General features: G+C 37.0%; 1 protein-coding gene across 1 annotated transcript in view; it reads right to left on the bottom strand.

The window, feature by feature from the left end:
- Window positions 1-13,143, bottom strand: part of DYNC1I1 (dynein cytoplasmic 1 intermediate chain 1) — a 314,035-nt gene that overhangs the window by 234,515 nt on the left and 66,377 nt on the right. The window contains exon 5 of the mRNA XM_019662070.1: window positions 11,023-11,082. Within this exon, the coding sequence (XP_019517615.1) occupies window positions 11,023-11,082 (60 nt within the window). The remainder of the gene's footprint in view (window positions 1-11,022; window positions 11,083-13,143) is intronic.

The following is a 13,143-nucleotide window of genomic DNA, read 5'->3' on the forward strand; positions in this document are numbered from 1 at the left end:
CTGAATACATGAGTATTTTCAGAGGTGGGCAAAGTGTTTTCTGCTACTCTTGTAATGAAATTTTTATTGGATCTGTTAAAACCAATCTATTGAAGTTTTTCATGGGTCCAAGTTTATGCTATATTTACAGATTCTGAAATGCATTTTACCATTACTTTTTGACACACACGTTACAAGATGCTATTCCACATTTTAATTTCTGTAGAAAGTGTGATTAAATGTTGCTGAAGAGTCACAGATTGTCAGTTTGCTCAAGAACACAACTCACATTATTCTCAACAAAATACCAGACATTGTTACATGGGGAACCTTATAAATTCATTCAAATCAGAGAGCTAAACATAATGCGTAAGAACATTTGACAAAACTTGGAGAATACGCGAAAAGAGGGTTACTTCATCAAAGGCTAATGATGTTATTACTGTTCTGTTAGGCAAATGGAAATAGCTTTAAAACATGAAAACACCTCTAAAACTGCCTGGCTAGATTTCCCAAACAACTACCACGATCTTGAAGTACATACGTTTTGCTGGTGCCTTTATAAAGTCGGTTTAACTTCTATTACTGACAGAGTGATTTCTCTATTTCACCACAGAGGTTGGGATGGTGCTTGGTGGATTCAGGAGTAATATTCACTCTGTCTTTCAGCCGATGAAGAGAAGATTGAGAAAAGAAAGAGGTTCCCACCTTCTAACAATATCTCTCAAGGACTGCAGGAATCTGAGTCCCTCCTTCAGAGTAGGGGCACCCAAGTCCTTGCTCACAGCCTCAGCTTTTCTTCATTTCTCTCTTTGATCCCCAATATTTCAAAACCCTACTAAGAGTTTAATATACTAAGCCACAGAGAAAATATAATTATGAGGCTGCAATGAAATGAGAAGCCACTAAATATTCCTATGTTATTGGGTTTAAGAATTTGGAATGAGGGGCCACAAAATACGCTAATTTCTCTCCAATAAATACTCATCATGGAGAATCTTTGCCTCCCTTCCAGCCCCATCCCCTTATGCTGATTCAGCACATCTCCCTAAAGACTGGCCAGCTCATGGTGGCATTTGCACATATGTTCCCTTCATAAGAAAACAAAAAAAAACATTTAAAATATAATTCTTCAAACATGCCCATTCCAACCCCAAATTTCAATGACATTTATTCACCTCCCAGCATATACAGACTTTTTCTATCCTTTGATCTTTTAACTTACTGTTTATCCTATTATTTCATTTTTTACTTCTATCATCTTCAATTCACTTAATTTATTATAATAGCCTAAGAAAGCAAAGTGCTTTGGGTACTTTCATAAGTAGTTGCCTGGTAAAACAAAACAAAACACTGAGTTGCACTTATTTTCTTATTTATAATTTTCTTGAAGCCACTTTTTTAGCCTGAATGCCACATAATCTTCCTTATTTCTCTATGTTGCCATTTGCTTTGCTGATCACATGGTAAACATACAAACTAGAATGAAGTGTCACACCATTTGTGTTTCTGGGCAAGATGGAGTAATAGAGACCAGACTTACCCTTTGCCTGAAACAACAAAAACAATAATCAAATGGAGAGTAGTTTGAATGAAACAGCAGTTTGCAAGCCACTGGAGGCCAGGCCATAAAGGACGGTGTGATACATGAGAGAGGAGAAACAAAAGATAATCCCCACAACTTCTCCAGCTTATGGCATTAAGAGAGTTTCCAGGACATGGAAACGCAGGTACAACCCAGCCAATTCCCTAAGTTGAGGAGACAGATCTGAGAGGCCAGAGAGAACAAGGCAGCTAAAATTTGCAGGGCAAAATAACAGGGAGAAGAAAACTGCACAAAAAGACAACTCAGTAGATCTTCAGAGTTGAGCATTTAGCTTAGCACCACTGGTCAGTGCATGTATGTAAGGAAACTACCTTAGGCCAAGGGAAGAATTACCTGAAGGAATTAGAGGTAACAATTCTGGGCACTCACACGGGGAACAGGAATAGTGCCTATTCCCACCAGCCAGGCTGGAAAACCTCAAGATTTATGGGGCATTGTGTAGAATACACGAAAGGGTCTTGTCTCAGTAGAAGTAAATTAGCCCCACACTGTGCACTGCTCCAGTCCCAACTAATAAATCTTAAGAGAAGACTTGAAAGGATCAAACTGTTAAGTGAATTAAGTGTATCTCACAAGTATCAAGAAGATTTATAGGAATTCAAATATATCCAACACCTAAAAAAGTAATATTCACAATATCTGACATTAATCAAAAGTTGATAGACATGCAAAGTAGCAGGAAAACATGACTATAATGAAGAGATAAGTCAATCAACTGAAACTGAGCCAGACAAATACATATGATGGGATAGCAAGCAAGGATATTAAAAGTTATTAAAACAGTATTTCATGTGTTCAAAAAGTTAAGTAGAAGTATGGAAGACATTAAAAAGACCCTAACTTAACTTCTTGAGATAAAAATCAAAATGTATGAAATTAAAAATTCACTGGGTAGACTTCAAGGAATATTAGAACTTACAAAACAAAAGATTAGTGAATACAAAAACATATAATAAAATTATCCAAAATAAGACGCAGAAAAGAAAAAGATATAAGTGGAGCCAATTGCCTAAATACATATGTGATTTTAGTCCCCAGAGATGGGGAAACAGAAAAAAATATTTGAAAAAATGTCAAAATTTTCCAAATTTGTTGAAAACTATAAACCCAATGATCCAAGAATCTCAATAAACCCCAAGAACAGGAAACATAAAGAAGACTACACCAAGGGACATTGTAATCAAACTGGTAAAAATTACTGAAAAACAGAACATTGTAAAAGTCACCAAAAAAAATAAAATGCTACATACAGAGAGGAACAAAGACAAATATGACAGCAGATTTCTGGTCATAAACAATGCAAGTGTGAAGACAACGAAGCAATGTTTTTAAAGTGCTGAAAGAAAAAGATTTCTGCCTAGTGGGTATCCTTTTTTCTTATAGTGAAGATCTTTTTATTCCTTATTATGTCTTAAAAGTCTTTTGTTTTTGAACACGTTAAAGGATCCAATGATATGCTGCCTCCAAGAAACTAACTTTAAATATAAAGAGACAAACAGGTTNGTATTCCGATTCTCTTAATTTCAGACCACAGTGAATTATATACAGCAAACTTGATTTTCCTGCATTTCATATTCAAGATAAGTGAAGAAAACTGGGTAAATACTGCTGTGTCATCTCTATTGCACTCATAAAGGAAACCAACAATAGTAGAGAACTGGCTTCAGACAGCAAAGCTTGAAGCAAGATGGCTGCCATGCGGATTTCGCAGCTGCCAGCAGTTAATCCTCAGAGATACACTTTTATCAGAGTGGATGATTCATCTGCTGACCCATCACCAACAGTGGGAGGCAAAGCTGCAAGACAGACTGAGCCTGACATTAGTGGGATTTGTTTTTTTTAATGTCACAGGGCAAGAGCCTGTGTGAAGACACAGAAAATCCAAATAAAAATATAACTCAGGCTCCTAAGAAACTTCAAATTTTAGAAGTTGTGAATCACAAAAGACTCTCAATATGGTCTTTAAGTACCAGTCTCTAAGCAATAACTGCTACTTATAACCAAAATATATTGGTTAACCTGGTGGCAGGAGGGGGGTGTAGATAAATAAGGTGGCAGATTCAGGAGCTTGGGTCAGAAACCAGTGTGTGGCACTCAGAAGCCAAGAAATCCAAAGGGGTCACTCTAATAAGCAGCTGTCCCTACAGCAGAGAAGGGACCTGGATGTCCAGCAGATAAAACCAAGAACAGATGTTCTCAGAGACAAGGAGTTATATGGCCAGATGCCAAAGTAGGCCACAGCCAAGGAGTTAAAGAATGTCTGCATTGGGCCCAGACTCAGTCCTGCTGGGATTTATTCCTGCTTATTTGCATGTAAGTATTTCATCCCCAAGATACAGCAGTGGTGCTGCCAGAGATTTTTTNCCCCTTATGCTGATTCAGCACATCTCCCTAAAGACTGGCCAGCTCATGGTGGCATTTGCACATATGTTCCCTTCATAAGAAAACAAAAAAAAACATTTAAAATATAATTCTTCAAACATGCCCATTCCAACCCCAAATTTCAATGACATTTATTCACCTCCCAGCATATACAGACTTTTTCTATCCTTTGATCTTTTAACTTACTGTTTATCCTATTATTTCATTTTTTACTTCTATCATCTTCAATTCACTTAATTTATTATAATAGCCTAAGAAAGCAAAGTGCTTTGGGTACTTTCATAAGTAGTTGCCTGGTAAAACAAAACAAAACACTGAGTTGCACTTATTTTCTTATTTATAATTTTCTTGAAGCCACTTTTTTAGCCTGAATGCCACATAATCTTCCTTATTTCTCTATGTTGCCATTTGCTTTGCTGATCACATGGTAAACATACAAACTAGAATGAAGTGTCACACCATTTGTGTTTCTGGGCAAGATGGAGTAATAGAGACCAGACTTACCCTTTGCCTGAAACAACAAAAACAATAATCAAATGGAGAGTAGTTTGAATGAAACAGCAGTTTGCAAGCCACTGGAGGCCAGGCCATAAAGGACAGTGTGATACATGAGAGAGGAGAAACAAAAGATAATCCCCACAACTTCTCCAGCTTATGGCATTAAGAGAGTTTCCAGGACATGGAAACGCAGGTACAACCCAGCCAATTCCCTAAGTTGAGGAGACAGATCTGAGAGGCCAGAGAGAACAAGGCAGCTAAAATTTGCAGGGCAAAATAACAGGGAGAAGAAAACTGCACAAAAAGACAACTCAGTAGATCTTCAGAGTTGAGCATTTAGCTTAGCACCACTGGTCAGTGCATGTATGTAAGGAAACTACCTTAGGCCAAGGGAAGAATTACCTGAAGGAATTAGAGGTAACAATTCTGGGCACTCACACGGGGAACAGGAATAGTGCCTATTCCCACCAGCCAGGCTGGAAAACCTCAAGATTTATGGGGCATTGTGTAGAATACACGAAAGGGTCTTGTCTCAGTAGAAGTAAATTAGCCCCACACTGTGCACTGCTCCAGTCCCAACTAATAAATCTTAAGAGAAGACTTGAAAGGATCAAACTATTAAGTGAATTAAGTGTATCTCACAAGTATCAAGAAGATTTATAGGAATTCAAATATATCCAACACCTAAAAAAGTAATATTCACAATATCTGACATTAATCAAAAGTTGATAGACATGCAAAGTAGCAGGAAAACATGACTATAATGAAGAGATAAGTCAATCAACTGAAACTGAGCCAGACAAATACATATGATGGGATAGCAAGCAAGGATATTAAAAGTTATTAAAACAGTATTTCATGTGTTCAAAAAGTTAAGTAGAAGTATGGAAGACATTAAAAAGACCCTAACTTAACTTCTTGAGATAAAAATCAAAATGTATGAAATTAAAAATTCACTGGGTAGACTTCAAGGAATATTAGAACTTACAAAACAAAAGATTAGTGAATACAAAAACATATAATAAAATTATCCAAAATAAGATGCAGAAAAGAAAAAGATATAAGTGGAGCCAATTGCCTAAATACATATGTGATTTTAGTCCCCAGAGATGGGGAAACAGAAAAAAATATTTGAAAAAATGTCAAAATTTTCCAAATTTGTTGAAAACTATAAACCCAATGATCCAAGAATCTCAATAAACCCCAAGAACAGGAAACATAAAGAAGACTACACCAAGGGACATTGTAATCAAACTGGTAAAAATTACTGAAAAACAGAACATTGTAAAAGTCACCAAAAAAAATAAAATGCTACATACAGAGAGGAACAAAGACAAATATGACAGCAGATTTCTGGTCATAAACAATGCAAGTGTGAAGACAACGAAGCAATGTTTTTAAAGTGCTGAAAGAAAAAGATTTCTGCCTAGTGGGTATCCTTTTTTCTTATAGTGAAGATCTTTTTATTCCTTATTATGTCTTAAAAGTCTTTTGTTTTTGAACACGTTAAAGGATCCAATGATATGCTGCCTCCAAGAAACTAACTTTAAATATAAAGAGACAAACAGGTTCAAAGTAAAAAGATGGAAAAAAGATATATTTTGCTAACACCAATGAAAAGAAAGCTAAAGTGGCTATGTTCACATCAGATAAAGGTGCTCTCAGAGCAAAATATAGTACCAAGGATAAAGAAGGTCACTTCATAATTATAAAGGAATCAATTCATCAAGAGAGACATAAGAATAGTAAACATTTATGTAGCTAATAACAAAATTTTAAAACATATGAAACAAAAACTGACAGGATTGCAAAAATAAGTAGAAAAATCAAAATTACATTTAAAACTTTAATATCTTTCTCCCAATCACTGATAAAACTGAAAGAGAGAAAATCAATCAAGAATATGGAATATTTGAACAACATAATAAACCATCTTGACCTAACAGACATTTGTAGAACATTTCACCCAACAACAGCAAAATATACATCCTTTTCAAGGGCACACAGGACATTCACTAAGACAGATCGTACTATGGACCATAAAATAAGCCTCAACAAATTTAACAGGATACAAATAATACGAAGTACATTCTCTAACCACAATAGAACTAAATTAGAAATCAATAATAAAAATATCTCTGAAAAATCTCCAAATATTTGGAAACTAAATAACACACTTCCAAATAACACATCAGTTAAAATAAAAAGGGAAATTAGAAAGTATTTTGAAATGAATGAAAATGAAAAAATATTAAAGTTTTCAAGTACTAAGCCACTAAGCAGTACTTAAGAGGAATTTTATAGTACTACACATATATATTAGAAATGAAGAAAGGTCTCAAATCAATAAGCTCTGCTTGTATTTTAAGAAACTAGGAAAAGCAAAGCAAATTAAACACAAAGTAAGCAGAAGAAAAGAGCTAATTTAATTAAGATCAGAGTAAAAAATCAATGAAATAGAACAATAGAGAAAAAATTTTTAAATGCTGGTTTTTGAGAAGAGCAATAAAATTGACAAACCTCTGGCTATACTTACAGCAAGAAAAAGACAGAAGACAAAATTTACCAGTATCAGGAATAAGATAGGTGATTTAAAGATTCTGCAGATAGTTAAAAGATGATAGGGATTATATACATGATTTTAGGCCAATAAATTTGTCAATGTATATGAAATGGACATATTAATTGAAATACACAAATTACCAAAGCTCACTAAGAAAAATATAGATAACCACAATAGCTCCATTACTAATAAAGTTACTGAATTCGTATTTTTAAATCTTCCTCACAATAAAATTCCAAACCCAAATTCATCAGGTAAATTGTATCCTACCAAATATTTAAAGAATCATTGAAAATTGAAATTATGTCAACAAAAGCATGACTCATTAAAGAACAAATTTGTAAATTGGAATTTGTCAAAAGTAAAATGTGTCTTAAAGATACTGTTAAGAGAATGAAAAAGATAAGTCACAGGCTGGGAGAAAATATCTATAAATTATAAAGCAGACAAAGGATTGTATCCCAAATATATAAAGAACTCTCAGAAACTCTAACAATAATGATAAAACAAACAACCCAATAAAAAATAAGGGCCAAAGAAAGATTTAAGCATCAGAGAAGATATTCAAATGGCAAATAAGCACATAAGGAAACATTCAACATCATTAGCCACTAGGGAAATGAAAATTAAAACCATAATGAGGAAAACCACTATCCTCCTTTAATAACGGTAAAAAATAATAATAATAATAATAATAATCTGTCTTAAATGTCAGAACTAAGTATTGTCAATAATGTGGAAGAATTGAGGCTCTCATACACGGCTAGTGAAAACATAAAATGGTAACACCACTTTGAAATAGTTTGACAGGATCTTCAATTAAATGTACATCTACTATAGATTCAGCCATTCTTCTTGGTGGTATTTCCCCAAAAGAAATGAAAGCATATGACCATAAAAAGATTCGTACATGAATGTTCCTTTCAGTTTTATTTGTAATGGGCAAAACCTGGAAACAACCCAAACGTACATCAAAAAGAGACTTTGATAAACTGTGGTGTATCTATCCATGGGAATACCACTCAGAAATAAAAAAGGAATGACCTATTTATTGATACACAATGAATCTTGAAAATTATTCCGATTGAAAGAAGTCAGTCGGCGAATAGGCACTGCATGATTGCATTTCTATGACATTTTAGGAAATGTAAACTAATGTATGATGACACAAAGCAGATCAGTTGTTTGGGGGGATAGGGAGAGGCAGGAGTGAGGATTATAAAGGGGCACGGAAACTTCTGGGGATAATGAATGCATTCATTATCTTGAATAGTGGTGATGGTTTCATGGTTGTGTATACATGTTAAAACATCAATTTGAGCACTTTCAGCATGCACAGTTTTGGGTTTTTTTATGTCAATTATATTTCAATAAAGCTGTTTTATAAAAACCAAGTGACAGAGCAAGCTATGGGCTATGGCCAATCCCATGGCAAAGGTCAAAAGGAGGAAATAAAATTGTCTCTAGAAAAATTTTGTTGCTTGAGGTATATTTCATAAAATTATATATGAAACAGTGCTCTGCACAGATGACTATTAAAAAGGGGAAATTTTTCATTAAATCAGTATTTGCAACTGTCATATGGCTAAAGTAATCTCCTCTCTCAAATATTCTCTGAGTGTTTCTTCCAAACTCTCTAAGGTAAACTACCCAGTGAAGAAAAACTCTCACATCTCGTCAGTCTTTCTGACTCACTGGGTCCACTCCAAAGTAAAATATGGCAGGCCAGGTGGGAGCCACATGTGCCATCTCCCTCGAATGAGTCACAAGTTTTCATCTGTATAGACAACTGAGTTTTTGCTTGGAAAACAGATAGAAATGGGGAAATTCCTAATTGTTCCACATCAGCAAGTGTAATATAGCAATGCTGCAATCTGTCTAAAAATCTATTAATGTATGTGCATCAGGTACAGCCTCTGCCAGTTTCATCTTCATTTTTTTAAGCACAAGGACATATTGAGGAACTGCGCTCTGAAATTCCCCTGAACCATAACATACTGTATATATGCATTGTTTCCCTGCTTGATTCAAGCCATATTTCTTGGTTATTTAAGTAATACAGATTGAAATATAGCATACAATGAATTACATAACTAAATAGCGAAGAATTTAGTAATGTTTAAAAGAAATAGTGTTGTCAGTTACCTGAAGTGTTAAGATATTTCCTTAGGTTAGCATTATAGCGAGTCTGCCAAGAACTTTTGCATATGCAAAGGGACATCGGCAGATAGCATTGACGCTAACACGCAAAGAGCCCTTCCACCCCCTGGTACACCTACAGCAGGCACTGACATTGATATAAACCCAGAGATACATGCCAGGAATTCTAATTACATACATACATACATGCATGCATGCATGCATACATACATACATACATACATACATGCCCATTTGGGGATATTTAGAAAAAATAATAATAGTTTCATACAAAACTTTTAATAGTTTCATAAAATATTAAGTTGTCAGAAAAGTCATGACGTATTTTTTCTGGTTTTACTTGTAAATATGCGTCATGACTTTGCCGACAACCCAATAGGTTCATAAGTTTTGCTATTCACATATTATAGTACCCAGTAGCATGGTGGTAAGTGTTTAATAACCAGCTTGGGGAAAGACAGCAAGCCCTGGTTTGCAGCATTTGCCAATTTTTTATGTTGTAAATACTCTCACCGTGGCAGATTTTAATCTGATTTCACTGAATGCAAACTGAGGAAGAGAGGCATACAGTCAGCTCTCCTTAGCTTGACCACAAGTTGGTACAAGCACCCTACTGGAAATATCCCATGTGTGACCACAGCTGACTCCAATCCTATAAGAGAAATTAATCAAGTTTCTAGAATGAGCCTACGAGTTCGATTCTTTGTGAATGAAGCTTTTCATTGAGGTACAATTGACCTAACATATTAGTTTCAGGTATGCAATATAATGATTCAGTATTTGTATATATTGCAAAATGATACCACAATAAGCCCCGTTAACATCCATCACTATGGAGTTACAATTTTTCTTGTGATGAGAACTTTCAAGATCCACTCTCCTAGCTACTTTCAATATGCAATACAGTATTACTAATTATAGTCATGCTGTACGTTATGTCCCTGTGACTTATTCAATTTACAACTGGAAATTTGTACCTTTAGATCCTCATTTTGACCATCCCCAACCTCCCACCTCAGACAACCACCAAGGTGTTCTCTATACCCATGAACTTGGTTTTGTTTTGTTGTTTTGTTTTGTTTTTTGATTTTTAAATTCTACAGTAATCTTTTTTTGTCTGACTTATGTCACTTAGCATGATACCCTCTAGGTCCATCTATGTCGTCACAAATGGCAGGATTTCATTCTTTTTATGGCTGAATAATATTCCATTGTACATATATATGACATTTTCAGTTCTGAAGCTATCTTTTAACTGTGTCAATACATTTCTATGTGGAAAAAAAATAAAAACACGGTCTTTAGGACGCAGGAGACATTACCCACCACCACGTATTTGAGATTTCTTAACACTGAGGAAGTCAATAAATTTGCTTTTTCTTTAACAAAAATATTTATATGTTCAAACTCAATTCAAATTGAGAGTCCCCGAAAAAGTAAAAAGGAAAGGAACCAACAAGACACACATTTTAATACTGATTTTAGACAAAAAGTAACCTAAGGCAACTTAGTAAAAGGGGCAGATGGTTAGGATAAAGCCAATCGTATCTTCCCTCACAGAACCTGTGTGACCCACCTTGAAGCACGGGTGTGGGCACGAGTTTGTAGTTTTGTTTGGGGAGAGTGTTGTATTGCCATCATAGGAATTAAGAAGGAGAGACCGAAAGCCATCTTTTTGTGGTGTTTTCCACAAAGAGAGACTTTCTTGAGAGCTCAACTTTATAAGGAAAACTAACAGAAGGAAATAAACTTATCAAACTGGAAGTTCAACAAAAGGGGGAAACAACAAGAGCAACGAAATAATAAAAGGAGTAACAAAAGAGCAGACATATACCCAAGTTCTGAGTCTGACTGCAGCTGGAGCACTGAGAGGTCTGTGTCCCACTGCAGGGTCCTAATTGTGCAGCACAAAGGAAAAAGAACACAGATAATTAACAAAAGGGGAGGAAAACAAACCAAACCGTGTCATTCATCAAGGCAATGGCATATACAATACATACACAGAACATCTCCCACTTCTTCATCCCCCCATTCCACGCCCCCCGCCCCACCAGGTGCAAGGAAGACCCTGTGAATATCCAGTGACAAGGAAAGCCAGGCGCCATCTTTTCCTTTGAACATCTCTGTGATACTGGAAGTTATGGTTGGTTCCACGGAAGGAGGCCCAGAGCTAAATATTCCACTCCACACTCCCTCATCCTTTTCTGTTTTTTGTTTTGTTTTTTAATGAAGCCTGATTGATTTGAACATACAACAGGCTTCATGTTTCTCTGACACCCCAGAGCCCACCCACAGCTGGGAGTGCCATGCGTCTCCCATGCAGTGAAAAGAACCAAATGCCAAGTGTGCAAATGGGCCAGAGCAGGGGCTTCTGGGGAGGTCGGGCCAGGTGGCACATGACTGCAGGGCCCGGCAAATAGCTGGCTTCCTCGGGTCAGTAACTGCAAAATAAGGCATGAGACTTTAAGGCTCATGGGTATTTTGGTGTTTTTTATTTACATGTTACACCAAGATGGTCACCAACCATACCATTTGTCTCTGTGATGCCAGGGATCTTGTACATCTTTTAAATACTTCACAAGAGATAGCACAAAGTATCAGTGGTTATCCAAGCATTCAATTGCCCTTGTTATTTCTCCCTCAAAATAAGAAGGGATCAACAGCTCTTCTATAAACAGACGGCACACAGGGACCTTGCTCGGGCAGGCCTTTTCAATTTCCTGTACATAGGCAGGTACAGGTGAATCAGGCAGGGGTGACCTCGGGGAAAACTGATGGACAACAGGGACTTCGAGTCAGGCATCTGAGATGCAAATCTTGCCTCTGAGACTTACCAGCTCTGTGACACCGGGCGTGTTGCGTAAGTTCTCACCCACACAACCCTTCTGCTTACTCTAACTGTGGCCCACAGACCAGAAGCATAAGCATCTCCTGGGAGCTCGTTTCAAACACAGAGACTCAGGTCTCACCCCAGACTCAATGACCACACTAGTTTTGTTAGGCCCCAGGCAATTCGTGGGCCCTTAAAATTTGGGGAGCCCTGCTCAGTTTCCTTGTGTGTAAAGGTCCACCATGGCTTATGAGACAGTTTATGACCTGGCCTGTAGCTATCCTCAAAACTTATCTCTAACCACTGTCCTCCCCTCTCCCTGTGTCCTCCTTGATGTTCTTCCCCCCAAAGCTGTGTGGCTCATGCCTTTGCTTCATCCATATCTTGGCTCAAGTGTCACCTGCTCAAAGAGGTTTGCTACCCTATCTCAAACACCACTCCCTTGTCACACGTATCTCCTTCCCTTATCCTGCTTTACTTTCTCCACAGCACTTCCATTTACCTATGATTTTATTATACGTCAGTTTATTTAGTACTGTTTGTTGTTTGATCTGGACTTAGGCTTCATAATGGCGGCAGCAGCTCTATCCCTAGAGTACAAAGATACATGCTTAGAACCGTGCCTGGCATACATGCTTATATAATACATTATTGCTGAATGGATGGATGGATGGATAGATGGATGGATGGATGGATGGATGGATGGATGGATGGTCTCTCTTTGGTTTTCTACAGAGATTACATGTAATTATCCCTATAAAGCACAAAGCACTATTTGATAAACAGTAGCTGCTCGTATTTCTACCACATCCACTCTACTACCAGTGTTTCTCTGAGTCAATGCCCCACCCACGTGACAGACCCCATATAAGCTCCTCCAGCAGAGGTATATGAGATGCGGTATCACAGCGCTCCTTATTAACTCTAGCTGTGCTCCTTTCCTCTTACCTGAATGCTCTGAAAGTTGCCACTAAAGTCCAGTAAGAACACAAATTGGTCACTGTTTCTTAGACCAGTGCTTCTCAAACTTTAATGGGGGGCCGGCCGAGTGGCGCGATGGTTAAGAACTCGCTTGGGATGCCAGAGGGCCCCGGTTCGGATCCCACATATGAGGGCCAGTGACAC

The sequence above is a fragment of the Hipposideros armiger genome, unplaced genomic scaffold, assembly GCF_001890085.2.
Source record: "Hipposideros armiger isolate ML-2016 unplaced genomic scaffold, ASM189008v1 scaffold_365, whole genome shotgun sequence".
Taxonomy (NCBI): domain Eukaryota; kingdom Metazoa; phylum Chordata; class Mammalia; order Chiroptera; family Hipposideridae; genus Hipposideros; species Hipposideros armiger.